Source organism: Malus domestica, chromosome 10 (genome assembly GCF_042453785.1).
Source record: "Malus domestica chromosome 10, GDT2T_hap1".
Lineage (NCBI taxonomy): Eukaryota > Viridiplantae > Streptophyta > Magnoliopsida > Rosales > Rosaceae > Malus > Malus domestica.
Window position 1 is genome coordinate 7142602 of NC_091670.1, and position 27750 is coordinate 7170351.

The window sequence follows — 27750 nt, forward strand, 5'->3', positions numbered from 1 at the left end:
AGTACTACTACAAATAGACTCACGATGTACAAGTGTTGAGCTATAGCCGTTCGGCATCCTATGTAATGAAGGCCATTTGGCAATGAATTCAATAAAGAGGTAATTTAGCCAACTCAGCCCTCACTCTTTTACATTCCTAGCAAGGGAACACTCAAGTGTTGAAACCTCAAAGCAGATATATCCAACACGAAGCAAAATCTAAGTATGTGTCGACAAGACTATACAAAGAAAGGAACAACCAAACAATGGCTTATATCCAAACAATAGATCTATTCATACATAGCCAAACATGCATTAATAATAGTGCAAATACTCATAAACACCTAAAATCCAAAACTCTCAAGCTTATAACATGGGCACATGTTATACACACATCAGACTACTACATCCAGAATACATGCAGATAGTAAAGACACTGCTATTCATTCTCATCTGAAGCCGAACCCCTGGCAGTATCACTCCGCGTCCTACCATCATCCTCTGCATCCCCAAGATCCTCTTCACCATGCTGAGTCTGTGCATCAGCACTACCTTCATTATCAGACTCATCTTCGCTGCTAGGATCAACAGCAAGGACAAATGTCTCGCCCTTTCGATGATGCTCATCTATATCTTCGTGGTATTTTCGAAGAATGCTCCCATCATCATAACGATCAAGGACGGCCATCCATTTCCTTTTTTCAAAGCGAGCTTCTTGAGCACAGTAGGGTTTAATAGCAAGATGAAAGGTCGAAGAACTTAAGTATTCTTGCACAGCAGCCTCCCTTTCAGTTGGAATGCTCTTCTCCAGTTCAGAAATCTCAACTAAGGCACCATCCAATTCTCCCCTAACCTTGGATACTTCCAAGGTAGCCACCTCCAACTGTTTTTTAGTTGCCTCAAACAATTTCTTAAGCCTTAGGTTCTCACCATTTCGCCTTTTCAAGCTCTCCATGGTTTCGTCCTTCAGTTGGAGGGCCTGAGTCAAAAGTCCCTTATTCCTCCGGGCCTCGTCCACAAGCTGCTTATTCTCCTTCAGTTTTGCCTTGTACCGCTCAACCTCTTGCAGTCTGTCGTGATACTCGGCCATGACCTGCATGGCAAGACGATCATCACTACCTAAATAATGATAATAAAGAGGAAAAAGTAAGGAAATGACAAAGTAACACTCACATATGAAGACAGCTTCAACATCCGGTCGCAATCCGATTCATCCTTAGCTAAGGGCTCTCCGAGCTCATCGAAGGCGAATCGACGCCCTGCCAAGCAATTGTTGATATCCCCAAAATCCTTTGGCCGCGTGGCAACCCTCAAGTCCTTCCACGGGACACTGCCAGCTCTTTCCTTGCCTTTCCCCTCATGGCGGGAACCAAGATCACTTTCCTGGACAGTGTGCTCCATAGTAAGAGGATGAGGCAACAGTCGGCTCCCTTCTCCTGCAACTACGGCAGCAGCATTATCAACGGCCTTGACTCCAGTCTTCCTAAAGGCAGGCCCCTTAAGGACCACATCTTGGGACTTAGGTCTAACGGATGGTTCCCCTCGGAACTTATGAATTTTCTTATGCGGTAGGATGTCTTCCGAAGGAACTAACACTGGTGCTTTCCTTTTATGGGTGCTAGTCCCTGTTTTCTTGCTTACCTTCTCCACTGCATAAGGAAAATCAAAATAAGAAATACAACTTTCCAAATAAAGTAAGGAATTGAGCTAAGTTTACATGAAGGATACAACTTACTCGATCGTCCCTGGCTCTCGGAAACTAAGGGTTGGAAACCGTACCGACGAAATAAGGGTCGTAGCTTGCTTAAGTGTCTATCCTCTTTGGGCACCCTCAACACCTTCTCTATGTCAGATAGCTCCTGCCCAAACAGTTGGATGGTGCCCCGCGTCACTACATGAAGCAAAGTGTTAGAAGCAAGAAAAGACCACAACAAATAGCAAATAGTACGAACGGTTGATACGTTACAACCTACAGTCTGGAAGTGAGTAAGCACACGTCGCTCAGGCGTGACACCCTTATCATACTCCCAATCATTATACAGAAAGCACCAACGGTTTTTCCATGTGTAGTATGCCTTTTTCTTACCATACACAATACGCTCTCTCTCACTCCGACATGCACACTCGGCATAACCAGTGCATGATTTTGCTGGGCGCATCTTGTAACAGTAACGCCACTGATGGAAGGAAGGCTCACACAACCCACACTCCATCCAAATGATATAAAATCCAATCAAAGTATCCCAGAAACCAGGATTGAGTTGCCCAGGTGCATATCCGATCAAAGATAACATCTTTTGCAACCACGGATGTAAAGGTAGTCTCACCCCTAAAGTCAGTAATATCTGGGTGTAGAACATAACATGACCCTGGGGAGGCTCAGAAGGCCATTCTTCATCATGTACCAAACGTATCCCTACACTACGAGGGATATTACATGACTGCCTTAGCGCCTCAACCTGCTTCTCATTATCTAACAAGTTATTCTTTAGATGGTCTGCTGTGAACTCAGAGCGAACTATGGGTATGGCATCAAAAACAACCCCCTCACCCAACGCCATGGAGGAAGAACTAGCAATAGCTAAAGTTTGACGGTTGGGAAGATCATCCAATGTTTCTCTAGTACCGGACTCTAACAAAGACCCTGAAGACTCCGACATTGCAGACTCAGACTTAGAGCTAAAGCTAGAAGAGCCCTCATCACTAGAACTTCCAGGCTCTGACATCTACAATAAGAAGAAACAAATTCTATCACTACATGCATGATCAAAACATAAGGAAGTTCCTATATTACCCACATGAAGATGGTGCAAAGCGATGCCGGAACCCTTCTCAATCAGAAAGCAATCCGTCTTCCACAGTCACTACAAAACAAGCAAATGAAGACCGTGTCAAGCGCCAAAAAAAAAAAAAAAAAAAAAAAAAAAAAAAAAAAAAAAAAGCTTCATCCAAAAAGCTTCACCCGAAAAGCTTCACCTCCAAAGCTTCACCCACAAAGCTTCCCCTAAAAAGCTTCACCCACAAAGCTTCACCCAAAAAAAGCTTCACCCAAAAAAGCTTCACCCGAAAAGCTTCACCTCCAAAGCTTCACAAGGGCCCAAAAGCTTCATCCAAAAAGCTTCACCCGAAAAGCTTCACCTACAAAGCTTCACCTAAAAAAGCTTCACCTAGAAAGCTTCATCTACATACCTTCACCTACAAAGCTTCACCTAAAAAAGCTTCACCTAGAAAGCTTCATCTACATACTTTCACCATCAAAGCTTCACCATCAAAGCTTCACCTAGAAAGCTTCATCTACAAAGCTTCATCTACAAAGCTTCACCATCAAAGCTTCACCTAGAAAGCTTCAACACAAAACCTTGCTCCAAATAAACAAATTTTGTTCACAAAACCTAAACATTTTTTGTTTTACACCCACAAGGGCCCAAAATCTTCCTTCTTATTTATTCACTTATATATGTTCCCAAACATATTATGATAGATCAAATAATAATTCAAAGTCCAAAATTTCGTTATGGACAAAAATACAAGCAATTCACCAGTACTGAAGTTGCTACAAAAACTGGAATCTTCCCCAGCCTAGAAATCCAACAAAGCTTCGCCTCCTTTTCTCTATCAAATTTTTGCAGCTGCTGCTTCTCTCCAATGGAGCTGAATTTTGGACACCCTCTAGTTCTTGAGCAGATGAACAACTTTCAAGAAGGAACCATTTCTGTTTGAGCCACGGAAATTAAAGTGTTGAAGCTCCAAGCATGACAGTCGGATTCTTGCAGATTTCGAAGCTGCTGTGATGTTTCGAAGATCTGGAAATATTTAACCATTAGTTCATTCTGAATTTTTGATATGTTATGAAAGAGACGATGAGGAACAACTTCAATGAAGAAAGCATGCTGATCTGAACAATAGAAAATGGAGTTTCGAAGCTCACAACAAATCTGACGGGTTGACAGACAAATAATAACCAGTCATTCATCATACCTGAATTTCTTGAGTTATACAGCTCCGAGGGATCTCAAATTTGGATATGTTGTAGTTCACAAGCTGAGGAACAACTTCAATGAAGAAAGCATACCGATCTGAACAAGAAAAAATGGAGTTTCGAAGCTCACAACAAATCTGACGGGTTGACAGAAAAATAATAACCAGTCATTCATCATACCTGAGTTTCTTGAGTTATACAGCTCCGAGGGATCTCAAATTTGGATATGTTGTAGTTCACAAGCTGAGGAACAACTTCAATGAAGAAAGCATACCGATCTGAACAAGCAAAAATGGAGTTTCGAAGCTCACAACAAATCTGACGGGTTGACAGAAAAATAATAACCCGTCACTCATCATACCTGGATTTCTGGAGTTGTACTGCTCCGACGGCTCTCCAATTTGGATATGTTGTAGTTAAGGAATTAACGAACAACTTTCATGAAGACAACTTTGTGATTCGACCTACAGATGATGGTGTTATGTTGAAAAACAATTCCGGTTGTTAGGGGAAATGAAAAACAATTCCACCAAAGAAACATCATTATGATGTTTCATCATTATGGTGTTTTCATCATTATGATGCTTTCATCATTGTGATGCTTCCATCATTGTGATGCTTCCATTATGATGTTAATGCACCAACGGTTACACCTTCTGCAATTCCACTTATTCGGGCCTAGCAACCTTCATCAACAAAATCTATGAAGAAAAAGTCCGGGGCTATTAGCAAGACACCTCATTCGTCAACTCCCTCGACTAGAGACTTGGGGGACTCCCACCATATGCTACTACGCCTTGGTACTCAAAAGTTCGTGACTACTCAGTGACTTGGATTTTTCAAGTCTCCAACCGAGAAGTTTTCCTCACTCGGGAAATTAAGGGAACACTACCTCAAACTACATGCTTCACTCACAAAGCTTCAACAATACAGGTTTCAACAAAAGCAAAAATTCAAAGAACTTTATGAAGAAGGCTTTGGTGTATTTAACACAATATGTTGAAATGAAGCAAAGCTTATTTATTAATATTTTCGATAAGCCACAAATATGTACATATACATGAGTCAAAATAAACAAACAAAAGGGAGCCTTCACAAAGGTTGCTTAGGGGAAGTCTCAGCAGTCGGTAGAGCCCCAGAAAGAGAAAGCACCGGAGGGTGGTTATCCGGAGCCTCAGTACTTGACAAAACCCCAGAAGGAGGAGGCATTGGAGGTTCATCATTTGAAGCTTCATTACCAGGTACAGCCCCAGAGGACGAAGGCAATAAATGCCTTTGGAACAAACCCACAAACCGCTGATGATCAAGTAAAACCTTACCATCAGATTCCTTCATCTGGTCAAGCTTCCTCTTCATGTTTGTAGCATAGTCATGGGCGAGCCGGTGCAACTGCTTATTCTCATGCTTGAGCCCTCTAATCTCCTGTTTGAGACTCATCACTTCAGCAGCCAATGATTCAACTTGGCGGGTTCTAGCAAATAGGCGTTGGGCCATATTAGACACAGAACCTGCACACTGAACACTAAGAGCCAGAGAGTCCTTAACAGCCAACTCATCAGACCGTTTGGAAAGTAGTCTGTTATCTTTGGGAGTGAGAAGGTTCCTGGCCACCACTGCAGCGGTCATATCATTCTTCATCACAGAATCCCCAACGGTAAGAGGACCAGTAGGGGATATGAAGGATGGGCGCCATATGTTGTCTGGAGAAGGCGTGGCTGTCTCTTCTCCAAGGTTCAAGTCAAAACGACGGTCGGAGGGTCCAGACATTTTCAAATGTGTTGAAGAAGGAAGAGGTCAGACAAATCAAGATCTTAGAAGTGTAAGAAATGAGCTTCTACTGGTAGAGATTCAAGTGTGCTGTGGAACTTAATGCCAGCCTCTATAAAAATCTGCACTCGACGGAGCTTCAGAAATCGAAGAGGCGTTTGCTTTCTCAAAAGCTGGGCTGCTCAGAGACCACGAGGGCCGATCTCAGAAATCGAAGAAGCACCTGCTTTTGCAGCCTCGTCAGCACCTGTCACATGCACAATCAGCTTTGCGGAAATTACGGGCAATCTGTCGAAGATTTCTGGTGAAGTAGAAAGCACGTGAATCTTACTGATCAATCACCGCTCTCCATATGCACCATCAACTCCTCGGGTACCACATATAACTTTGTCAAAGATCTCTGACAAAGTTTAGGCACGAGAATTTCGAAGTGCCAGCTACCCTACTATTACCCATAAGGGTAAAGGAACAGCACCACTGCTTGACAACTGGAAAGTCCCTATGTGTGTCGACCTCCGTGTTTTGTGGCAAGACAGGTTGGCAAGAACGACCAACCTTTACTCACATTCGAGAAAAGACTCCCAACATAATTACTTTCTCAAAAACCGGAGTAGCACCGCTTTCCGAATCTCGAGAGTCAGATCCTCGACGGGATTGCTTGTTCGAAAACCGAAGAGGCACAACTCTCAGAACTTCGAGAGCCAGATTTCCTTAGATAAAGCTTGTCTGTAATCTCCACACGTAATATCAGCTTTCCAGATACCACATACCACTTTTTCAAAGTGCTCTGACAAAATTAAAACACGTGAAGCTGGCAGCTCCCACTACATTGCTGTGACCAAGAAGGGTAAAGGAATAGCATTACTACTTGTTATTGGGAAATCCCTATATACATTGACCTCCCTCCTCAACGGACAGGCAAACCTACAAAAATGCTCAACCCTTTCTCACATTCGAAAAGGCACCCTCAACATAACCTCTCGAAATACTCAGCTTTATTTCCCCCCGATAATACCTCAGCAAATAAGCCACACCAAGAACAAGAGTATCTCATATCATCAGAGTCGAAAGCAAGAGTATCTCATATCATGCTTTCTCCCTGTCTTTGTCTTTGTCCTTGTCCACACCTGCAGGACAAGGAGAAAGAGAGCAGTCAGTCGGAACCTGAAATCAAACCTCCAATTTGGAACTGACTGCCTGGAGCCTTTGCCTGGTTGCTTACTTAGCATTGCTTTCGAGTACTCATCCTCAACTGCTGTCAAGGTCACGAATTCCACCGGCAAATACCTCATGACAGTTGATCAGATATTGGCTCTTTACACTGAAGCTGCCAAGCGTGGATGAGTCACTATGAAGGAATGTTCTGAATGACCATTTAAATGCAAAGGTTGCACACCACTTCTGCCATGCAAAAGATTGAAGCAGAAGGTTCAACGGTGAGCTGAAACAGATCACTACAGCACGACACCTTTCCATACCACATTCATTATTCCGTCAACAGCAAAAGTATCCCATATCATCAAGGTCGAACGTACTCTAGATTTGATGGACTTGTTTTGACCCTCAAATTTTTGAGTCGGCCTTATACTCTGAAGGGCACCAGAAAACCCTCCAGCACAGTTTAAGAATAAGCCTGTGGAAAGTTACTTCTTCAAAAGAAAAAGTATCTCATATCATCTCTTATCCATTTGCTTCTCCTTATCCTGGCAGTTGAATGAGAGACAAGGAGAATGAGAACAATCAACCGGAAGCCGACGTCAAACCTCTGATCCTGGGTTGCTTACTTGGAAGTTTGACTGCTTACCTTGTCTGTCACCTCTTTCGGCAGATCTCCTAGCTCGGCGACTTGGGGGACTCCTACTATAGGGTTTGTATCACACTTGACTAAGCCCGAAACTACAACTAAGCTTCAAGTGAAATTGATACATTACCTTGTGCGTCAACATCAGCTAAGTACACCATTCCCGGATGGAGGAAAGGTACTTCCAGAGAAGGGCAGATGAAGATCAGACCACACTTCGGTACTTAGAAGTTTCGTGATTACTCAAGGGATTGGATCTTGCAAGTCCCCAACCGAGGAGTTTCCCTCACTCGGGAACTTAGGGGAGCACTGTTTGTACCATACTTGACCAATCCCGAAACTACCGAGCACCGGCCAACGCTATACTGTCAAGGACCCAGAAGAGTTCCCCTCCGACCAGGAGGCCAATCACTACTCGACACGTGTCAAGATTAGAAGCCAATCAGAGCGCAGCACGTGTCAACATCAAGAACCAATCATAACATGACACATGTCAATGTGACAAAGCTACAAGTTTTTCTATAAATAGGGGTCATTCCCCCACAATATTGCCTAATGCCATTTTGTGTTAAATCATTCACAAGAACTCACTAAATTGAGAGCTTGATCCTTTGTACTTGTGTAAGCCCTTCACTACTAATAAGAACTCCTCTACTCCGTGGACGTAGCCAATCTGGGTGAACCACGTACATCCTGTGTTTGCTTCTGTCTCTATTCATTTACGTACTTATCCTCACTAGTGACTGAAGCAACCAAGCAACCAAGCGAAGGTCACAAAACCTGACACTTTCTGTTGTACCAAAGTCTTCGCTGATTTTGTGCATCAACAAGACACATAAATTTTGAAGGTCTAGCTACCATATTATTACCCACAAGGGTAAAGGAACAGTACCACTGCTGGATAATTGGAAAGTCCCGGTGTGTCAACCTCTGTGCTTCGTGGCAAGGTAGACTAGCAAACATGCCCAACCTTTACTCACATTCGAGAAAACACTCCCAACAAGATTGCTTGCTCCAAAATCGAAGAGGCACCACCCTCCGAATCTCGAGAGCCAGACTCCCAACATGATTACTTTCTAAAAAATCGAAGAGACACCGCTTTTCGAATCTCGAGAGCCAGACTCCCAACATGATTACTTTCTCAAAAATCGAAGAGACACCGCTTTTCGAATCTCGAGAGCCAGACCCCCAGCAAGATTGCTTTCTCAAAAATCGAAGAGGCATCGTTCTCCGAATCTCGAGAGCCAGATCCCCGACAGGATTGCTTGTTCGAAAACCGAAGAGGCACCACTTTCCCAACTTCAAGAGCTGGATCTCCTTGGATAAAGCTTGTCTGTAATCTTCACACGCAACATCAGCTTTCCAGATACCACAGACCACTTTTTCAAAGTGCTCTGACAGAGTTAAAACATGTGAAGCTGGCAGCTCCCACTACCGTGCTATAACCAAGCAGGGTAAAGGAATAGCATTATTACTTGATGTTAGGGAGACTCCTATATATGTCGACCTCCATCCCTAACGGACAGGCAGACCTGCAAAAATGCTCAACCCTTTCTCTTATCTGAGAGGGCACTCCCAACGAAGCCTTTCGAAATATTCAGCTTTCTTTCCCCCCGATAATACCTCTGTAAACAAGCTATACTAGAGCAAGAATATCTCATATCATCAGGGTTAAAAGAAAGAGTATCCCATATCATGCTTTTTCCCTGTCTTTTCCTTTGGCCTTGTTCTTACCTGCAAGACAAGGAGAAAGAGAGCAATCAGTCAGCACTTGGAATCAAGCTTCCAGCCAGGAACTGACTGCCTGGAACCCCTTACCTGATTACTTACCTGGCATTGCTCTCGAGTACTCATCTTCAACATCTTATGCTTCCAGGGAAGATACCGCATCTGCCTGAGGAACAGATAGGGCAAGTGAGAAAGATACAAGGAAGCATGTGGAGACAAGCGTAACAGCACACGTGCCGATACATCCACTACTCTGTCAAAAGCAAAAGTATCCCATATCAGCAGGGTCGAACGTACTCTAGATTTGATGGACTTGTTTTGACCCTCAAATTCTTCAGTCGGCCTTATACTCTGGAGGAAACCAGAAAACCCTCCAGCGCAGTTCAAGAATAAGCCTGTGGAAAGTTACTTCTTCAAAAGCAAAAGTATCCCATATCATCTCTCCTCATTTTTCTTCTCTTTATCCTTCATGCTGCCTGCAAGATAGGGAGAATGTGAACAATCAGCCGGAGCTCTGATTGCTTACCTTGTCTGTCACCTCTTTCAGCAGATCCCCTAGCTCGGCGACTTGGGGGACTCCTACTACATGGTTTGTATCGCGCTTGGCCAAGCATGAAACTACAAGTAAGCTTCAAGTGAAATTGATACATTACCTTGTGCATCTCCACCAGTTACAGATACCACCCCTGGATGGAGGAAGAGTACTTCCAGAGAAGATGCCACATCTACCTATGAGACAGATAAGGCAAGTCAAGACGATACCACACTCCGGTACTTAGAAGTTTCGTGGCTACGAGATCATTCTCCCACAATATTTCCTAATGTCATTTGTACTAAATCATTCACTTGTACTCACTAAAGGAGAGCTTGAACCTATGTACTTGTGTAAACCCTTCACAATTAATGAGAACTCCTCTATTCTGTGGACGTAGCCAATCTGGGTGAACCACGTACATCTTGTGTTTGCTTTCCTATCTCTATCCATTTATATACTTATCCACACTAATGACCGGAGCAATCTAGCGAAGATCACAAAAAGTGACCGTTTTCGCTACCTAGGATCTATCTTGCAAGAGAACGGAGAATTAGATGGAGATCTCAACCATAGAATACAAGCTGGATGGATGAAGTGTAAGAGTGCATCCGGCGTGTTGTGTGACCGTCGTAGGCCACTGAAGCTCAAGGAAAAATTTTATAGGACGGCAATAAGGTCAGCGATGGTGTATGGCACAGAATGTTGGGCGGTGAAGCATCAACACGTACACAAAATGGGTGTAGCGGAGATGAGGATGCTTCGTGGGATGTATGGGCACACGAGAAAGGATAAGATTGGGAATGAGGATATCCAAGGTAAAGTAGGAGTAGCCAAAATTGAAGGAAATATGAGAGAAAATCGGTTCCGGTGGTTTGGACATGTGCAAAGAAGGCCTACTGACGCTCCGGTTCGAAAATGTGACTACGAGACAGAGGTTCAGGGCCGAAGGGGTAGAGGAAGACCTAGGAAAACTTTGGAAGAGACCCTAAGAAAAGACTTGAGTACTTGGATCTAACGGAGGACATGACACAAAACCGAGCGTAATGGCGTTCTAGGATTCATATAGCCGACCCCACTTAGTGGGAAAAGGCTTTGTTGTTGTTGTTGTAATTAAAAGCATTAAAAGAAAAATCTTCAATCAGGATTGTGAGTACGGTTTTCCACTCAAGGTGTACTATTTTTTGTTTATGTTAACCATTTTTTAATTAATTAAAAGCTACAATCAAGATTGTAGGCTCCGTTTTTCACTCAAAGTTGTTTCTATACAGTCCCTATATGTGAGAAAATACATTATGTATCTAGGGTAGGGCTGGGTTCGGTTCTTATCGGTTCGGTTTTTTGCCAAAACCGAAACCAAACCGAAATTTCGGTTCGGTTCGGTTCGGCTCAAATTTTTTTCGGTTTTTTTCGGTTCGGTTTTTTTTTCGGTTCGGTTTTTTCGGTTCGGTTTCGGTTTTTTTTCGGTTTTTTTTTTCCTCCAAAAAATGCAAAACAGCCACAACAAATCCAGGCTTCAGCAGCAGCATACCCAAAACAAATTAATCAAACCGTATGTACTCTCACAAATTAATCAAACCTCAACAAATAGTCTAATAGTGTTCATAAATGAAGTTACCTAACCAAATCCAGCATACCCAAAACAAATTGCAAAACCATGAAATTTAGAAGCTACAAATCAAATTCATCAGAAGTTCAGAACCAACGAAATTGAAAAAAAAAATCTGCAAACGAAAATTAACCAATAACACAACACAAAAACAAAGAACCATGGATCATGGATCTGCAACGATTAATGACTGCCCTCGTCCGCCGTCAACTGCCCATCAGTCCCATGTTGTGCCACTGGACTACTCCACTGCCACTGTGGTTTGGGTCTCCTCTTTGCTACCGTCGAAATCCACAAAGAGAGATAGTGATTTGGAGGAAGAGAGGAAGGGGAGAGAAAGAGAGAGAGAGAGAGGCAGAGAGGAAATAGCGGAGGGGAGAGAGTGCTTGAGAAAAGGGAAAACCGAAATGGGATTGGGAGAGTGACGGCTAGGGTTTTTAATCTTAAGAAATTTTATAAAGCATTAAATATTAGAAACCTATAAATATATTACTGGTACAATTATAACAACACAAAGCCTACAGTCAAGTTGGCTTGAAGGAATTATCCCCCCTGGACGGAAGGGGTTCGATTCCTCACAGCAGCAGGTTTTAAGTATTTATATTTAATTTTAAGTTAAAAGGTTGTTGATTGCTCAAAAAAACTAAAAAACTTTTCTGAAACCCTGGAGGCATGAGGATTCGAACCCATGCACAGGGGCTTGAAAAGTTTCAAGCAAACCAACTTGATAACAGGTTATGTCTTGTTATGATTGTATCACTAAATTATTTATAATATTGAAAACAAAATTAAATATATATATATGTTCGGTTCGGTTCGGTTTGGTTCGGTTTCTGAACCTTAAAAACCGAAACCGAACCAGCCAGATTCGGTTCGGTTCGGTTTGGCAGTTTCGGTTCGGTTTTTTTTCGGTTCGGTTTTTTTCGGCCTCGGTTCGGTTTGGTTTTCGGTTTTTTTCGGTTTTCGGTTATTTGAACCCACCCCTAATCTAGGGAGTCCCTATTCTATAGGGACTCACTTTCCGATCCATTACAGATTCATTTTGTCTCTATATTTGTTTTATACTCATTTTATACCGTGGTTGTTCATATTTAGGGACTCCAATGGAGATGCTCTTAGCACTACCCTATTTAAGGGTGGTGAGTGAAAATGCACCCAAACAAAGTAATTTCTAATAAACACATATGTCCAGCGTGGCTTTCTCAATTTCTTTATTAATTAGGTAATGCCACCGTGTATGCCTACGTGTAGTCCACGTAGAAGTAAGCCTTCCAAGTTTTTTTGTCCTCTATTTACTTTAGTATTATGGTCTAGTTGTATTCCTCTTTAGTTGTAAGTACGAAGTGTTAAGTTCGATTCTCGTCAAATGTGGATTTGAATCATATTATTATGGCTGGTTCATTGTAAGACTTAGAAGGGTGTATTCAATTGAGAATTTGAGATATTTTAATGGATTTTTATGGAGTTTAACTAATTTGTAGAGATTCTATGTAAAATTTTGATTCAATTCCTTAGAAATCTCATGGGGAGAGGTGAGATTTGTGGATGCTTAAAATACACTACTAAATCTCTCTAATTCCCTCAATTCCTCAACTTTTCCAAATTCTTTAAATTTAAATTCTAATTGAATACCCCTAAGGCCATCTCCAACCGATGGCTGGCCAGATGGCTCGTTTTAGCCATCTAGCCCTCAAAGATCCTCCAAGCTATTAATATTTTAATGAATAGTACAGGGTTATATTTGCATCCGTCTCCAACCGAGGGCCAGAGGGCCAAAGGGCTCGTTTTAGCCCTGTCACAAAAAACCTTCTCCAACCGAGGGCCAAAGGGCCATAGGGCCAAACATAATTTATTATTTAAAAACTACAACTTCAATTTAAATCCAACGGCTAAGTGACGTCAGCTAGCCGTTAGATTTGAATTTTTTTTTTTTTTGCTATAAATAAGGTGGATATTGGGATATAATTTACACAACTTTGATTTCAATCTATTTCAATTCCATCTTTTTCAATTCAAGTTTGCAATGAATTCCAACTTTGGATCCTCTTTAGATTCCAATTGGGGGTCCTCATCCAATTCCAAAAGAGAATCAAAATGGGCGCAAATGAGACGAAAAGATGAGGAGTCTGATGAAGAAGTTCAAGTAAGGCGCAACAAACAAAACAGAGTAGCAGCCATGGCTGCGGCCATGGTGTGTCAACCAACTGAGGAACAACCTCAATGGGGTGGCTCTATTGCTGGTCGCTCTTACAAACCATGAAACAGAGCGATGACGCATGCCAATCTAATGAACAACTACTTCGACCCCAACTCAGTGTACACAGAAGAGGATTTCAGACGTCGCTTCCGGATGAGGTGTCATGTCTTTGAGCGTTTAATTTGTTATGTCCAGCAGGTCAATCCGTACTTTTGACAGAAGCAGGACAGAGCAGGCCGTCCTAGTTTGGCACCTCATCAAAAGGTTAATGTTGCACTCCGAATGATGGCCTATGGCTCCCTAGTTGATTCGATGGATGAAACCCATGGTATGTCTGAGTCTACATGCCTTGATACTCTTGAAGAATTTTGTGACACAATTGTTCAGGTTTACAAAGACGAGTACCTCCACGAGCCAAATCAAGAAGATCTGAATCGGCTCCTTCACAAAGCTGAAGACCGTGGGTTTCCGGGCATGATAGGGTCATTAGACTGCATGCATTGGGATTGGAAGAACTGTCCCACCGGATGGCAATGAGGCTTTAGCAGAAGTCGAGAAAGCCAACTGTTGTGTTAGAGGCGGTTGCCTCATATGACACATGGATCTGGCATGCTTTCTTTGGAGTCCCTAGATCCCAAAATGACATTACAGTTCTTGGGCGTTCACCCCTCTTCAATAACTTGACGGAAGGTAAAGCACCTCAACTTGACTACTACATCAACGACCGTCAATACAATATGGGGTATTACTTGGCAAATGGCATCTACCCAAAGTGGGCAACACTTGTCCAAGCAATTCCAAACCCTAGGAATGACATGGAAAAGTTTTTTACCTTACACCAAGAGGCATATCGGAAAGATGTTGAGAGAGCTTTTGGTATTCTACAAGCACGGTGGAAGATCATCATCGAACCGGCAAGAGGGTGGAGTCGAGAAAATTTGGACTCCATCATGATATCTTGCATCATATTACACAATATGATAGTGGAGGATGAGCGAGATGGATATATTGATGGAGAGTTCGATGAAGACCAAAAAGATCCAAATAGGTCAAGAAGGGCTTGTGCAAAAATATATGATGAGCCTAATTTGCCTTTCAATCCAAGAACTGGTAGTATCTCTATAAATGAGTACATGAGGCGCTATAGAATGATACGTTCTCGTACCACAAACAAGTACCTACAACAAGGTCTTGTTGCACATCTTTGGGCCCAAAGAAGCATGGAGTAGGCATTTACGTTTTATGTTTTTAAAAATGTTGTTTAAGTTTCATGTTGTATAATTTTTATGTTGGTTAATGTTATTTAATGTTGTTTCATATTGTTTAATGTTGTTTCATGTTACTTAATTTAATTTAATGTTGTATAATGGCTTAGGAAGTTATAGGAAAAAAAAATATGAAACAAATTTTGTGAAATAGAAGTTATGGGAAAAAAATGGAATTTAAAAAAAATATGAAACAAATTTTGTGAAATAGAAGTTATATGAAAAAAATGGAATTTAAAAAAAATGAAACAAATTTGGTAAAATAGAAGTTATACGAAAAAAAATATGAACCAAAATTTGTAAAATATAAGTTATAGAAAAAAAGTTATAGGAAGTTATAGAAAAAAAAGGGGTGTGTGGATATTCTTAATTTGTAAAATACGCCATTTTTTCTCTATTTTTCTTTCCCGACTACAACTTGTTTGGTTGCCGAGCAAAGTCAAGGAAATTCTTGTTTTTCTCTCCTTTTCCCATGAAGCAGCGAAAAGCTTCCATTAATTGTGATAACCCTGATGACTAGTGAATATATGTAATCCTACTTTCCCTGTCAACTGGAAACAAAACCATGATATGAGGTTTCGGATGTTGTGAATATTCTTCTGCATAGTCCATTATGAATCCTAGAACGTCACAACCCTTGGTTTTGTACCTTTATGAATCCTAAAACGCCATAACTCTTGGCTTTGTACCATGTATTCCGTTAGCTCCAAATATTTCGTATCTTTTCTTAAATCTCTTTTCAAGTCTTCCTAGAGTTTATGGTTTAGGGTTCACATTTGTAGGCTATAAGCCACGGACGGAGCTAACTTGCGCTAGGGGGGCAGATACGCGTGCTCAATTTTTTCGTAGAAAAAAATGTCCATGCTTGTGACATAAGTAAGGTGTATCACTAGTTAACTTGCTTGTGATATTAGCATTTTTTTTAGTACATTGATATTTTTACACTAAGGGGAGGGGGAGGGGGAGTTAACTCTTTCAATTGCTACTGTCAACGTTGAAAGAGCATGTTCGTCCATGAAATTTTTGAAGAATCGATTGAGAAGTCGGATGGGAGATCAATGGATGAATGATAACATGATTATTTTTATAGAGAGATATTTGATGGTATTGGTAATGAAGTTGTCATGATATTTGATGGTATTAGTAAATACTTTAGCCTTTTAATTGTGACTCTTGTTTGAGGATGCCCCCATCCGTACAAATCTCTGGCTTCGCTCCTGCTATAAGCTATCCATGGATAGACACAAAGAAAAGATGAAACAGTCTGTGAACTGAGTTATGTCTAACATACACAGTTTAGCATATTCTCTTGCAAACAGTTTTGACAATTTTATGTTCAGCCCAAACTTACATTTGTATTCCTTTTTCAGTTAATTGCGCTCCGAAAGTGAAATGCCATCGATGTATCACCATACTAGAGCAGTATTGTATGCACTGAAAGACAAAAGGAATCGACCTCGCCATTGCTTCGAGGTCACCAACTGTTGGATATAGCAAAGACATTTTTTGAAAAATTGAACATCGAGTCAATGTTCGTTGCCCAGGTGATGCTTCAGAGCACAATGCCTTTTTCTTCCTTCAGTTTCAATTGGGATTAAGAGAGCTGCCAAAGATGTGCTGACTGTAACACTTCATCGATTGAGTTTTATTTGTGACTCTGAATTGCCGTTTATACAGGAGATTTTTCGGAGTTGGACGCACAAGACAAATCATTTTCAGCGAATTCATACGAGGACTGGGGTCCCCTTCAACTCAATTCTTTTCTTTGATGAGGAAAATAGGAACGTCCAAGCGGTAAGATCATGCCTTCCATTTCTTCTGTTGCAGTTGTTCTTATTGCTATCGTTACGATTACCTTTCGGATTTGTGTTATCAACTTTTGAATTATTATATTTCTCACCATCATGAAAATAAATATGAATAAATCATCTGTTGACCCTTGATCGTTTCCAAATACATGACTTTTGCCTAAAATATTTTAATTTAAAAATAATGAAGAAAAATTGTGTGAATTATTTGCTAGTGTTTAAGAACTTATCAGAAATCACTGTTTATCTATACAACGTGTGACAGAAGTGTTACTTCGCATCAAGTCTCCGTGCCAAGAGATTTTATTTTTATACTCTCAGTCTCACCCATTTATCAAAACATTTTGATGGTGTTTACAGGTTTCAAAGATGGGCATAACAAGCATTTTGGTGTTCAATGGGGTAAATGTTGCAGCGTTGAGGCAGGGTCTTACAAATTACGCCGAAATGTGAATACATATGAGCGGAACATGCAGAAATGGCGCACAATGTACTCCAAAAGTTCAAGCTCATCTGAGAAGAATGAAAAGGAATGAATCTTCCATAGATGTTGAAATACGTACAACTTGAAACTTATTGGTGCGGTTCCCTGTATTGTCGGGGATTGTTCTACGACAACCCCTATGCCGGTTATGGCGATGATTTGTTATATCAATTACCAAGAAACGCCCTAGACGGCTAGAGCACTCCCATCTCGCCGTCTCCTTCATGTGTATTGTAAGCTGGATGTTCAGGAAACGGTATCAGTCAACCAAGTAGAAATTTGATGTTATTATGAAGTAGTAATTTTCTATGCCATATATGAGTTTTGAGTAGATTTTGGGTCCCAAAGTGATCCCTCTGTGTTGTTCTTGTAGTAGCAGCTTCAAGGTTTTTGGGCATATTCCGAAGAAATATAATTTCTCAGACTGAGCTAATAATCGTTTAATCTTCTTGCATTCGAAATCATCGTTGTGATTACGCTGAATCTTTGATTCCAAACTACAGTATATCTCCATTACATTATCAAATAACAGCTGCTCAACTACTACTTGCAACATTTTTAATTTTTTTTAACAACTGAAATTTACAATTTTCAACAACACAAGGATTTTATAGGGATGATTGCATTTGGGAACTGAATTTCAAGTGCATGTTTCGTCACAGCTCAGTCTCATACAAAGGAAAAATTATAAGAGCTTCGTGGTAACTCACAAAACAACACACAGCAGTAAATACAAAATATTTGTTTGCCCTTGCCATTTGCTAACTGGTTCAAGCTCGATACGGTCTCAAACCCTTTTCTTCGATTCTGGCACCTCTACACAAACAAAAACATTACATTACGGTCAAATTTCCCACAAATATTGAATGCATGAATGAGACTGTATTTCTAGAGATTATATACAATATGCCTCCTACATCTAGCAATTCGCTATTGCATACAGAAATTTCTTGTTCAGAATCAGAAAATTTGCAAAAGCATTTCACAACATTATAGCACTTAGGAAGAGCTTTTTATTTTATGAGAAACAAATAAAATACTGAAACAACTATCTTTTAACTCCAAAGCGTAATCTTTTGAATTACCTCGTGTCATATTCTTAAGTGAAAACTCGTATTCCTTCTCTTAGTTACAAACTCCTGCTGATTCATTTCTTTCAGTGGTGATCTTCCAGTAATACATGCTTCAAGTTTTCTTGCTGAGGTTGAAATAGAATTGTTTTCATTCTCTTGGGTAGAATCATAGAGCTCATTATCCACTTTCAAATTCATTGCTGGTTTCACCTCTTCCTTGCACGTTTGCAATATTGTATCCAAAAGATTCATCATCTCCACATCCTCACAAGTGAAGTCCCCCATGCGATCACAGAATTCTTCGAAGTGAACAAGAACGTGCTCCCTATCTTTTGATAGACTTGCGGTGTCTTGAAAGAGAACCTGTTTTTCAAACTCAAGTTGCTTGTTTATGCCTTCCAGTCTCCTCTGTTCACCCATCAGTTTGTCATTTTCCAGTTTATTGGCTTCCAATAATGCTTGAAGTCCATCTGCTTGTCGTTTTTCAGTAAACAAGGCTTCCTCCTGATTTTTCAAACTTTTTCGCAAACCAGATACTTCCTTTTCCAACTCAACAAGTCTCATGTTCTTCTCTTCAATCTCTAGCTCTGTCATATGTTTGGCCTTCTTCAAAGCTTCAGTAAGCTTTTCAATTGTAACCAAATTTTCTACAACTTCTGAGAAGGACGATATAAATGCACTTGTCAAGTCTTGCTCTAATGATGATGCCAGTACTTGAAGATTCTTTATTTCCTCATCTTTCTCATTTATAACCTTGAAAAGCTTGTCTTTCTCTAGTCCAACGGTTTTCTCTGCATCTATGCTTGCAAAAATTGCTGCTTCCACTTCTCTTGTCATGGCCTCTTGCTCCATCTGCATGATATCATTTTGGAGTTTTTCTATGCAGCTATCCTTCTCCTGTGCATTTTTCATAAGGTTCTCTGTGATTTCTGGGATGAATTCCACTTCCTCATTCTTTGCTGCTGCAACTGTAGCTTCTAGAAGGACAATCTTCTGCTGCAGAACTTCCCTTTTTTTAGTTTCCTCTTTGATAATGGTGATGAGGCGGTCTTTCTCATGCTTAAGGGTTTCTTCATACTCAGCTTGTGCAAGAAGTGAATCCTCCATTTGTCTACATTTTTCTTGATTTCCTTGCCAGCACACTTTCAATCTTTCAGCTCGAGATTTCCAATTCTGTAATTCAAATTCTAGCTGACTTGCTTCACAAACTTCCTCAGTCAATTCAAGATTTGCCTTTTCTAAAGCCAAAGATACTTCTCGTTTCTCCACTTCCATCTGCACAAATTGTTCTTTCATGTAAAGTTGATGCACAGATGATTCCTCAAGCATCTCTTTAAGTCGTTGAACCTCTTCCTCCATGATAACCTGCTGCTGTTCAGCGAGCTCCAAGGACCTTCCCCTCTTCATTAGCATTTCTGCTTTGATGTGCTCTTGTTCAAGCTTAAGATGAGCATTTCTTAAATCACTGTTCTTCATCTCCAACTCTGTTTGAAGTAGAGAGATCTTGTCATCCATTCTATTACACAGCTCCATCTCAGTGTTTTCATCAGATTTGTTGGAGTAAGCCTCTGAGAGTTCTGATTTAAAGATCGTAAATAGTACTGAAATCTCTAAATTTAAAACGTCGATCACTGAATGGCAGCTTTTTAGCTCCATCTGAAGCTTCTGTATTTGCTCCTCTCTATCCTTCAATTCAAAATTGTGCCTGTTTACATCTCCTTTCATCTTCTCTATTAGGAGACTCACTTCAGATTCTTTTGCTTTCAGATTTGTGGAACAGTTGCTATGTGTCTGCTCCATGCCCCTAAGCTTGTTTCGCAACTTTGTTAGAGAAGCTGGGGCACAATTTCTGATTTGAGCTTCCTGCAGTTCTTTTATAGATTCTCTCAATTCCCGATTCTCTCGCTCAAGGTGAACAATTCTAAATTCCGTTTCTTTGGAGAGTGATTCTTTTGTTGACAATGAGTTTCTTAGCTTAGCAATCTCTTCATCCCTTTGAACAGTCAAGCTATCAAACTTTGACCTTTCTTCTTCACACTGGGCAAACACATTCTCGTAACGTGATCTGAATTCAGACACTTCAACCTCCAAAAACTTCCTCTTGCTTTCTTCATGAGCTAAAGCATGGTTGCACATTTCCAAACGTTTTTGAACGCCTTCAAGAATTCTAGTTTGGGAATCCAAGTTTGTCTGCAACAAAGAGATCTCTTCAAGCAGTGCTGATTTTTCCCTCTCCCACTCCTCTTTACCCAACTGGAACTCAGCTCGGAGCCGTCTATGTGCTTCTTCAAGATGTGTAAACTGTTCTTTTTTCCATTTCAGCTGATCTCGAGCATTTCTATTTTCCTCCTCTAACCCCATTATGACGTCATCTCTTTGTCTCAGTTCTTTGGCTTCACGAGCGTTCTGCTCTGCCTCGAAACACTTCCTCTCTATAGTCGATAAGAGTCTTTTAAGGCCCTCAATCTCTTTAGTACTAGCACCAAAATTCTGCTCCAACTCTATGTTTCTCTCAGTAGCTTCATCTAAGGCAGATACTAACTCTCTATTTTCCCCTTCCAATTCTAGCAATTTCTTCTCACTATCAGCTCGGAGTTTTTCATGCAAAGTAGTCAAATGCCTAAGCAACGATTCTTTTTCAAGCAAACGAGACTGGAGGGTTTCAGAAGCCTGCCTTAATTGAGAAATTTCCTCAAGCTTGACATTTAGTTCTTGAGCTTGTTTCTCATTCTCCCGCTTCGCTTCTTGAAACTTAATCAACTGCTCATTGTGAGCTTTCTTCAAAGCATCAGAGAGTTCAGTCTTAACCCGGACTTCAGTCTTAAGCCTCTCCACCTCTGCTTTAGCTTCGTCTAGTTCTTCATATACGTCCTCCATTTCCCTTTATCATCAACTTGTGAGAGGCTCTAATGCAGTAAAGATCTGAAGCATGAAGAAACACGTTAACGTGAGCATTTTCATATAGAAAACTGAAAACAACCAACCACATAGACAGATGCATGAGAAGAAAAAGCGCGGTTTGAAGTATTTAAGACTATGAATTCCATGAGTATTATGTGCCTTTGGTAATCCCACATCTGCAGTGTATGGGATTAGTTGTGGTGGGTATATGGATCATGACACTCTTTCCCTGCAACTTCTGCCCCGCTAGTTGACACCCCTTGGTATCGGGACATACACTAGGTCGTGTACAAAATTGGGCATAGTATGGTTATGACTAAGCCTGTCATTTTGGACCCAACCCGTTAACCTGACCCGACCCAACTCGTTAATATTTGTATTTGGGTGGATGCTTAACGGGTCGGTTCGTTAACGGATGAACCAGTTAAATAACGGGTCATTTTGGGTCAAACCGTTAGACCCGTTAGGATCCGTTAACACCCATTAGCACCCGTTAGTTGAGGATATTTTAGTAATTTTAGTAAAATCTTAATGACAAAAAATAAACTTTATGCAAAAAATAAAAATAAAAATAATTGTTAACGGGTGAAACGGATGACCTGTTAGCTTAACAGGTCGGATTCGGGTGACCCGTTAGCTTAATGGGTTGAATTCGGATGATCTGTTAACTTAACGGGTCAGGTTCAACCCGACCCAAATCCAATAAATCCGACTCGTTTACAAATCTAGTTATGACTCCATTGCTACCTACCTGTAGAAAGTTGGGATCTGCTGCTAACAGTGACTGGAATGGGGCTCCTTAGTTGTGAAAAGGTCAAATTGAGCCATAAATTCGATCAGATTTTCCGAATATAATTGATCGAAAACTTGCAAGTATCTACTGGAAATAGATAAAAAAACACAAACATGAACCTGATTCTCGAAACACCAATCAAGAAATGGGGAAATAGGATTACTTATCAATGTACTTGTCTGAGTGCAGGAAATTTCACCGAATCGTCGAACAGGTTAAAGAAACTAGAGTTAAACGATAGTCAAGACTCGAGATTTTCAAGATTCAACTTCGGTTTTGGAAAGATTTGGGCCATAAGAAACCTAGAACACCAAAATTATGACCTTGGAAGTGGATTCATTCAAAATATAAGCAAGAAATTAAAAGAGAAAACGAGAAATACCTGGAACGAAATGAGTGAATCGCAGATGAAGGGGGTTTATGTTTCTGTTTCTGTTTCTGTTTCGAATCTGGATTTGTGTGTGCGGGGGATTCAAGTGGTTGAGTTGAGTGGGAAGCAAATTCGAATGGTTTCAAAATCTGATATGAGGGCAAAATGGGAAAATTCGTTCATATATCTTTTCGCAACCACAACGGTCAGAAATTTCTTTTCGCACCACAACGGTCAAAAACCTCTTTTTTAAAAGGATAACCTTCTTAAAACAAAATTATTATTCTTCTATTTGTATCATCATTTGTACTATCTTTTTAATATAAATGAGACTCAGATGAGTAATTGTGGTATTGCTCTTCTTAAGGTCATAAAATATTTCGGTCTGAATGTGGACTAGTTATGTATAGAAGTAAACTACATATTGTAATAAGTTACAATTTTTTTGCCCCATTTTAAGAACACACCTCTACATAGTAATAATTGTTGATGAGTTAAAAAATTTGCAATATTTTTCAGTTGCAGAGGCAAGGCTGCTGGTGGCTTTATCATTAGAGATGAAGATCAAATCCCCATTGTTGCGGGTGCAAGAAGTATTGGGGGAAACACAATTTCAGTTGCGGATGCTCTTGTGAGACGTGATGCTCTAAAAGTTAAGGGCTTTAAGAATGTATGTGTGGAGGGAGATTCTAATTACTAGTTTGGTACTGAAGTGATTTTATAAAAAGTATAAAAAAAACTGAGCTAAAAAATGTGTTTGGTAAACATTTAAAAACAGCTCATTTTCACAGTTTTGGGTGAAAAAAAACTGAAAACATGAAGCAACAAAAATGAGTTTATTCTTATAGCACAGCAGAAGTAGTTTTTTTTTTTTTTTTTCAAATCACAGCAATACCAAATCAACCCTAAGCTAATCATTGTGTGGAGGGGAATTCTAAGCTAGTCATTGAAGTGGTTAAATACAGATACAAGACTCCATGGAGAATTCGATCCATTACAAAGGATATTAGAAGCTTGGCGGCTTCCTTTTAGACTATTTCTTGGAACTAGTGTAGGAATTGATATTACTGATAACTATGTTTGGGAACACACTTCGTACGTGTGCCAAACTTGCTTATGCTTTTGATAGAGTTGGAACTGGCTGTAATTGTGGCTTTAGTTATTTTCTGAGAAAAAAAAGGACGAAAATATGTAATATCACAAATAAAAGTTTAAGATGGCCTAAAATATTCTTCTAAAGTTGTTTGGGGCAATGCTTTAGTTTTTATAGTTGATGTCACGTCTTTGTGCTTAGGAGTACATAATACTTTGTCAACATAGACACTTCTTAATCCAAGAATTCAATTTTTCTTACCGTTGGAAATCAAATTATTGAGAACAACCCACGTCGATCACTTTTAGGGGGTTGTGAGTGCGCTACCAAGTGGGCTCCGCCGCTTGCTTTTGGTCGGCTCACTCGCTATCTTTCGCACGTGCCTAACACAAAAGATAATATTACGTGGGTGATGTCAAGTTGACATCACCCTGCCATCAAATCGCCTCAAGCAAGGCCTCTGGCCATTTTAGCCCGACTGCCTGGTAAGCAGGAGTTGGGCCCACAATACTTGGGGCAATTGACATGGCCTGGAGCATATGTGTTGCGGGTTCAATCGCCCATTGGGTAGTGCAATTTGTAGAGATGGAGTTGCTCTAAAGGCCGGAGACCCAGCCTTTGACTTTGAGAGGTCCCCGAAAAATTTCAAGCAATGATTTCAGATCGTTGAGGAGTCCTGAAACCGCTTAGGTCCCCTATAAAACCGCCATTGGCTTTGGATACCGGTTTATAGGAACCAGCAGGGCGTATAAAAAAGCAGGGAAAGAAGATAAAAGAGAAACGAAAAGCCTGTTTCATTTCGTGGAAACCCAATTGACATTGACAAGCAGAGGTATGTAAACCATAAGCTAAGTCTCACACTCAGAGCCGGGCAAGCCGGTCCCCAGCTGAGTCATCCAAATACAAAACACACTAAAGCAACTATTACAATCCAGCTTATTAGTCTAACAAAATGAGCCTTACATGAACCAAAAGCTCAACAATGATAAAATGCATTATTCTGATAAAAGCATGGAAGATTCAAATTCACAGGTTTGCATCTTCTTGAAAGCATTCGTCTAAGACGATTGTGTCTCTGCCGACATAAAGGGATTTCGCGCATGAACCCTTATGGTAATTTTTTTTTATCAGTTCGCAGACTCGTCTTTTCTTCACGAATGAATAACATTAACATCCTGGATCCTCTCCTTTTCTTTGGTAGCATGCCTTTTCACACAACTATACAAACAACGAATACTAATTCAAATGCAACTCACTAACAGAATCACGATATTGGAAACATGAGCAAGGTTCACCGGTGTCACTTTTTGCCTACGTACGGTGCAATATTTCTTAATCTCTTTGCTCAATAAGCAAGTGTTCAAGTTCTTCCCTTCGCCGCTCCAAGTCCTGTGATTGTTGCATACAGGTGAATGAATGTAAGCAAGCTTCCGTGATAGATTAAACATACATAACGTTGACAAGCACAACGTAACATAACTCAAAACAGACTATTTAGAAGTACTATAGATTTTAGCAGAAATCTTATAGTGATTTAAGCCTTTGATGTCACGGGCCTCACAGCTAAAGCTTTATATCCCTATAGTAAGAACCATAAAGAAAAGGAAGCATGATAAGCAAATGGTGAGAACTTACCTCAAGATCCTTTGCTGCTTGCTCCCTTGAAATTTCTTTCTTCTGCCGAGACCGTTTGAGAAAGCCAATGCATAGGATTCCCTTAAAATTCAAATATTAAAGATTAGTAGTTTGAAGGGGCAGAAAATGATGAAGAAAAGGGGCACACTAGACTTTAAGTTACAATTGAAGTTGCAAAGGCAGGGCAAATGGCTCTCAACATATTGATGTAATACTACCCTTGCATGAATTACTCTCAACATATTGATGTAATATATTCAGACTAAAAGATATTGAACAATAACACGATAAATGATTTGCGAGGGATAAAGAAGATATAAAAGTTTAGGGAATACCCATGCATCTCCTACTGCTAGTTAATCATAATTCATGAACCAGAAAACAAGGGCGGCACTATAGATAGCCTAAGTGGAGTCATAGCCCCTCCAGGAACTTTACAATCCCCCTATGGTTGATGTTACACAGCTCATATATATGAAGGGAAAGTTTAAACAACTAGGTGAGTGCCCTTCCACCCCAACACACAATAAATTCCCTGAAGTCATGAATGGGTTAGTTGCTTAGCAACAATTACCCAATCACTCATGGAATTAATCGTGTTCCTAGAAGAGAAACGTTAACCTCGGCTAGCAATAGGAGCCATGCTGAGTCCTAGTTAAAGAAGAATCTTAGTTTTGGTTACAATCGGCTTCATCGAACCAAATAAACATTGGAGGATTCTTCCAATTAAAAGAAGAAACAGACAAAACCACATGCAAACTCACGCACGAGTTTTAAAAATTGTTATAGGATTCGGCTATTTAAACCTACCGAAATAATATAGATCCCACCACAAGCAAGGAGCATATAGCTCGCTATGTCCTCTAGAAGAACTAGATCCTTTTTTGTACTGGAATTGCCAGGAAAAGCTCTTGTCATGACCGCAAGGCTGGTACAAAGAATCACAGCGTCAGAAACCATGTAAAATTTATGCAACAGCCATAAAAGGGACTTGCTTCAGTGTAATACAGGCACACGCTATCCAAATTATGGCACTAAAGCAAGCTTAACTTTAATGTTAGCCCCAACATTATTATACTGTTACAAGGCTAGGCAATATACAGATTGGAACGAATTCAGTCGTGCTCCAAAATCTCGAGATGCAGAAAAATTACTCTATGAGAGTGAAACATGACATTTCTCACTACATCTGCAAACTTACAAGATTTGTAGCATACCCCTACCAGCCCAATACTCCAATAGCTGCAAACAGTTAACACAATATTAAAATTAGATCATGGATGCAAAATTCGGCACCCTAGCACCAATATTTCAGTTAAAGTTTCAAAAAGATAGTTTCTTTGATATTCAGTTTTTATTGGTTCAATATCTTTGGAGTGGAGATAATGATAGCATCTTAGAATACCCCCTTCCATCAGTTGTTGGAGAGAAATGGGGGTCCCGATCATCGTAAATATGTGAGGATCCAATTTGAGAGATCATTTTCATAGACATTTGAGGTTCAAGGAATCCTAAGGGACATGTCTTCTTACACTAAGTTTGGTATCAAAGAGTGAGGAATCAAAGAGTGAGGAAGAGAAAATCAAAGTTCAGAAAGTTGTAAGGTTCTCTTGTGTTTAGTCACATGAAGTACATAAAGCGCAACCCCAAGCCAACAAGGCCCTTGCTTTTGCGGGAGGCGGGGAAACGTCTATCGTACTCAGCTTTACTCTTGCTTTGCAAATAGACCGTTTTCACGGCTCAAAAGGTCACAAAGCAGGGGATGCAACACAAGGACTTCGCAGGAAGTACATGGCAGGAAAATTTGATTAGAAACTACAAAACTTGGTAACATGTTAATGGGTTAAAATCGGTTCAAAATTAATTTCGAATAATCGTAATTTAAATTTCAAAAAAGTGAAAACGAACCTTCCAGAACTTCATAACGAATTCCCATTCCGTCTCGACCACCACCACAATCACTCCAATCACGACGGCGTAACACCGAAATATCCCATCGAAAACCTGCAATTCACAACCACACACACAACCCAATTTGTAACTAACTCCACACTAATGCATAATTCATATATATATATAGAGAGAGAGAGAGAAGAGAGAGAGAAAGTACATCAGATCCATCAGTGAAAGATTGAATGGCAGAGAAGACGTTGACAACGATGCAGAGAATTGCGGTGAGAGCGGTGACGACCCTGAAGCATCTGCAGCAGATCAAGAAAGGGTCGGGTCTCGCTCTCGGTGTGGTTGTACTCGAAACTGGAGACGTTCTCGGTCCTAGGCCGCTTTCTACGTCGGCTCCATTGCTTGTCGACATTTTCTCGCGCTTTCTCAGCTCCGAGAAAATTTACCAACTAATGCAGGTAGTAGCTCATATTTGCGAATCCGAATGCATTGTCGGTTTCTGTCATGGCTATCAGGCTATGGCTTTGGCGCTTTCTCTCTCTCTCTGTGAGCGGGATATTTTCCTTACTTTGACCTGCTGCTTTGATATTTTGTAATATCAAACCGCAACGTGGATCATGGATGGTGGGGTCTGCTTTGATATTTTACAATAGCTCCTTCCTACCCAATCTTTTACGCAATGATATTTTAATAAAACGAAATTTTATTTAAACTCATGTAACATCTTTATACATCTAATTTATTTTATACATCAATTTGATTTTTAATTAAACTATCAATATCTTTTTAAAGCCAAATTTACTACCCTAAATACCCTCACAAACTTAATTCAAT

At 40.4% G+C, this 27750-nt stretch overlaps 3 protein-coding genes, 1 long non-coding RNA gene and 1 pseudogene across 6 annotated transcripts; 1 reads left to right on the top strand and 4 right to left on the bottom strand.

Moving 5' to 3' along the window:
• Positions 1-316: 316 nt before the first annotated feature.
• Positions 317-2836, bottom strand: LOC114827530 (uncharacterized). The gene is made up of 3 exons (XM_029109508.2): positions 1715-2836; positions 1153-1628; positions 317-1072 (listed from the first exon to the last, which is right to left on the bottom strand). The coding sequence occupies exons 1-3, from the start codon at positions 2703-2705 to the stop codon at positions 419-421; spliced, it is 2121 nt and encodes a 706-aa protein (XP_028965341.2). The 5' UTR covers positions 2706-2836; the 3' UTR covers positions 317-418.
• Positions 2837-3400: 564 nt separating this feature from the next.
• LOC139188942 (uncharacterized) lies at positions 3401-4086 on the bottom strand. Its single transcript, XR_011572370.1, has 2 exons — positions 3958-4086; positions 3401-3782 (listed from the first exon to the last, which is right to left on the bottom strand). It is a non-coding gene; the product is annotated as an uncharacterized lncRNA (long non-coding RNA).
• A 12145-nt stretch (positions 4087-16231) lies between these two features.
• On the top strand, positions 16232-17632 carry LOC103445021 (uncharacterized; annotated as a pseudogene).
• A 58-nt stretch (positions 17633-17690) lies between these two features.
• Positions 17691-22494, bottom strand: LOC103422138 (uncharacterized protein At4g38062-like). 2 transcript variants are annotated; one of them, XM_070806915.1, is made up of 4 exons: positions 22299-22441; positions 21875-22003; positions 18235-21144; positions 17691-17965 (listed from the first exon to the last, which is right to left on the bottom strand). In XM_070806915.1, the coding sequence occupies exon 3, from the start codon at positions 21097-21099 to the stop codon at positions 18241-18243; it is 2859 nt and encodes a 952-aa protein (XP_070663016.1). In that variant the 5' UTR covers positions 21100-21144; positions 21875-22003; positions 22299-22441; the 3' UTR covers positions 17691-17965; positions 18235-18240. The 2 variants fall into 2 exon arrangements, with proteins under 2 accessions (XP_070663016.1, XP_008358395.2); XM_008360173.4 differs by lacking the exon at positions 21875-22003 and having other exon boundaries at positions 22299-22494.
• A 1677-nt stretch (positions 22495-24171) lies between these two features.
• On the bottom strand, positions 24172-27503 carry LOC103412045 (uncharacterized). 2 transcript variants are annotated; one of them, XM_008350651.4, is made up of 6 exons: positions 27125-27503; positions 26923-27018; positions 26216-26256; positions 25825-25942; positions 25015-25095; positions 24172-24768 (listed from the first exon to the last, which is right to left on the bottom strand). In XM_008350651.4, exons 1-6 carry the CDS (start codon positions 27326-27328, stop codon positions 24712-24714), a joined length of 597 nt encoding a protein of 198 aa, XP_008348873.2. In that variant the 5' UTR covers positions 27329-27503; the 3' UTR covers positions 24172-24711. The 2 variants fall into 2 exon arrangements, with proteins under 2 accessions (XP_008348873.2, XP_070662091.1); XM_070805990.1 differs by lacking the exon at positions 26216-26256.
• Between the last annotated feature and the right edge of the window lie 247 nt (positions 27504-27750).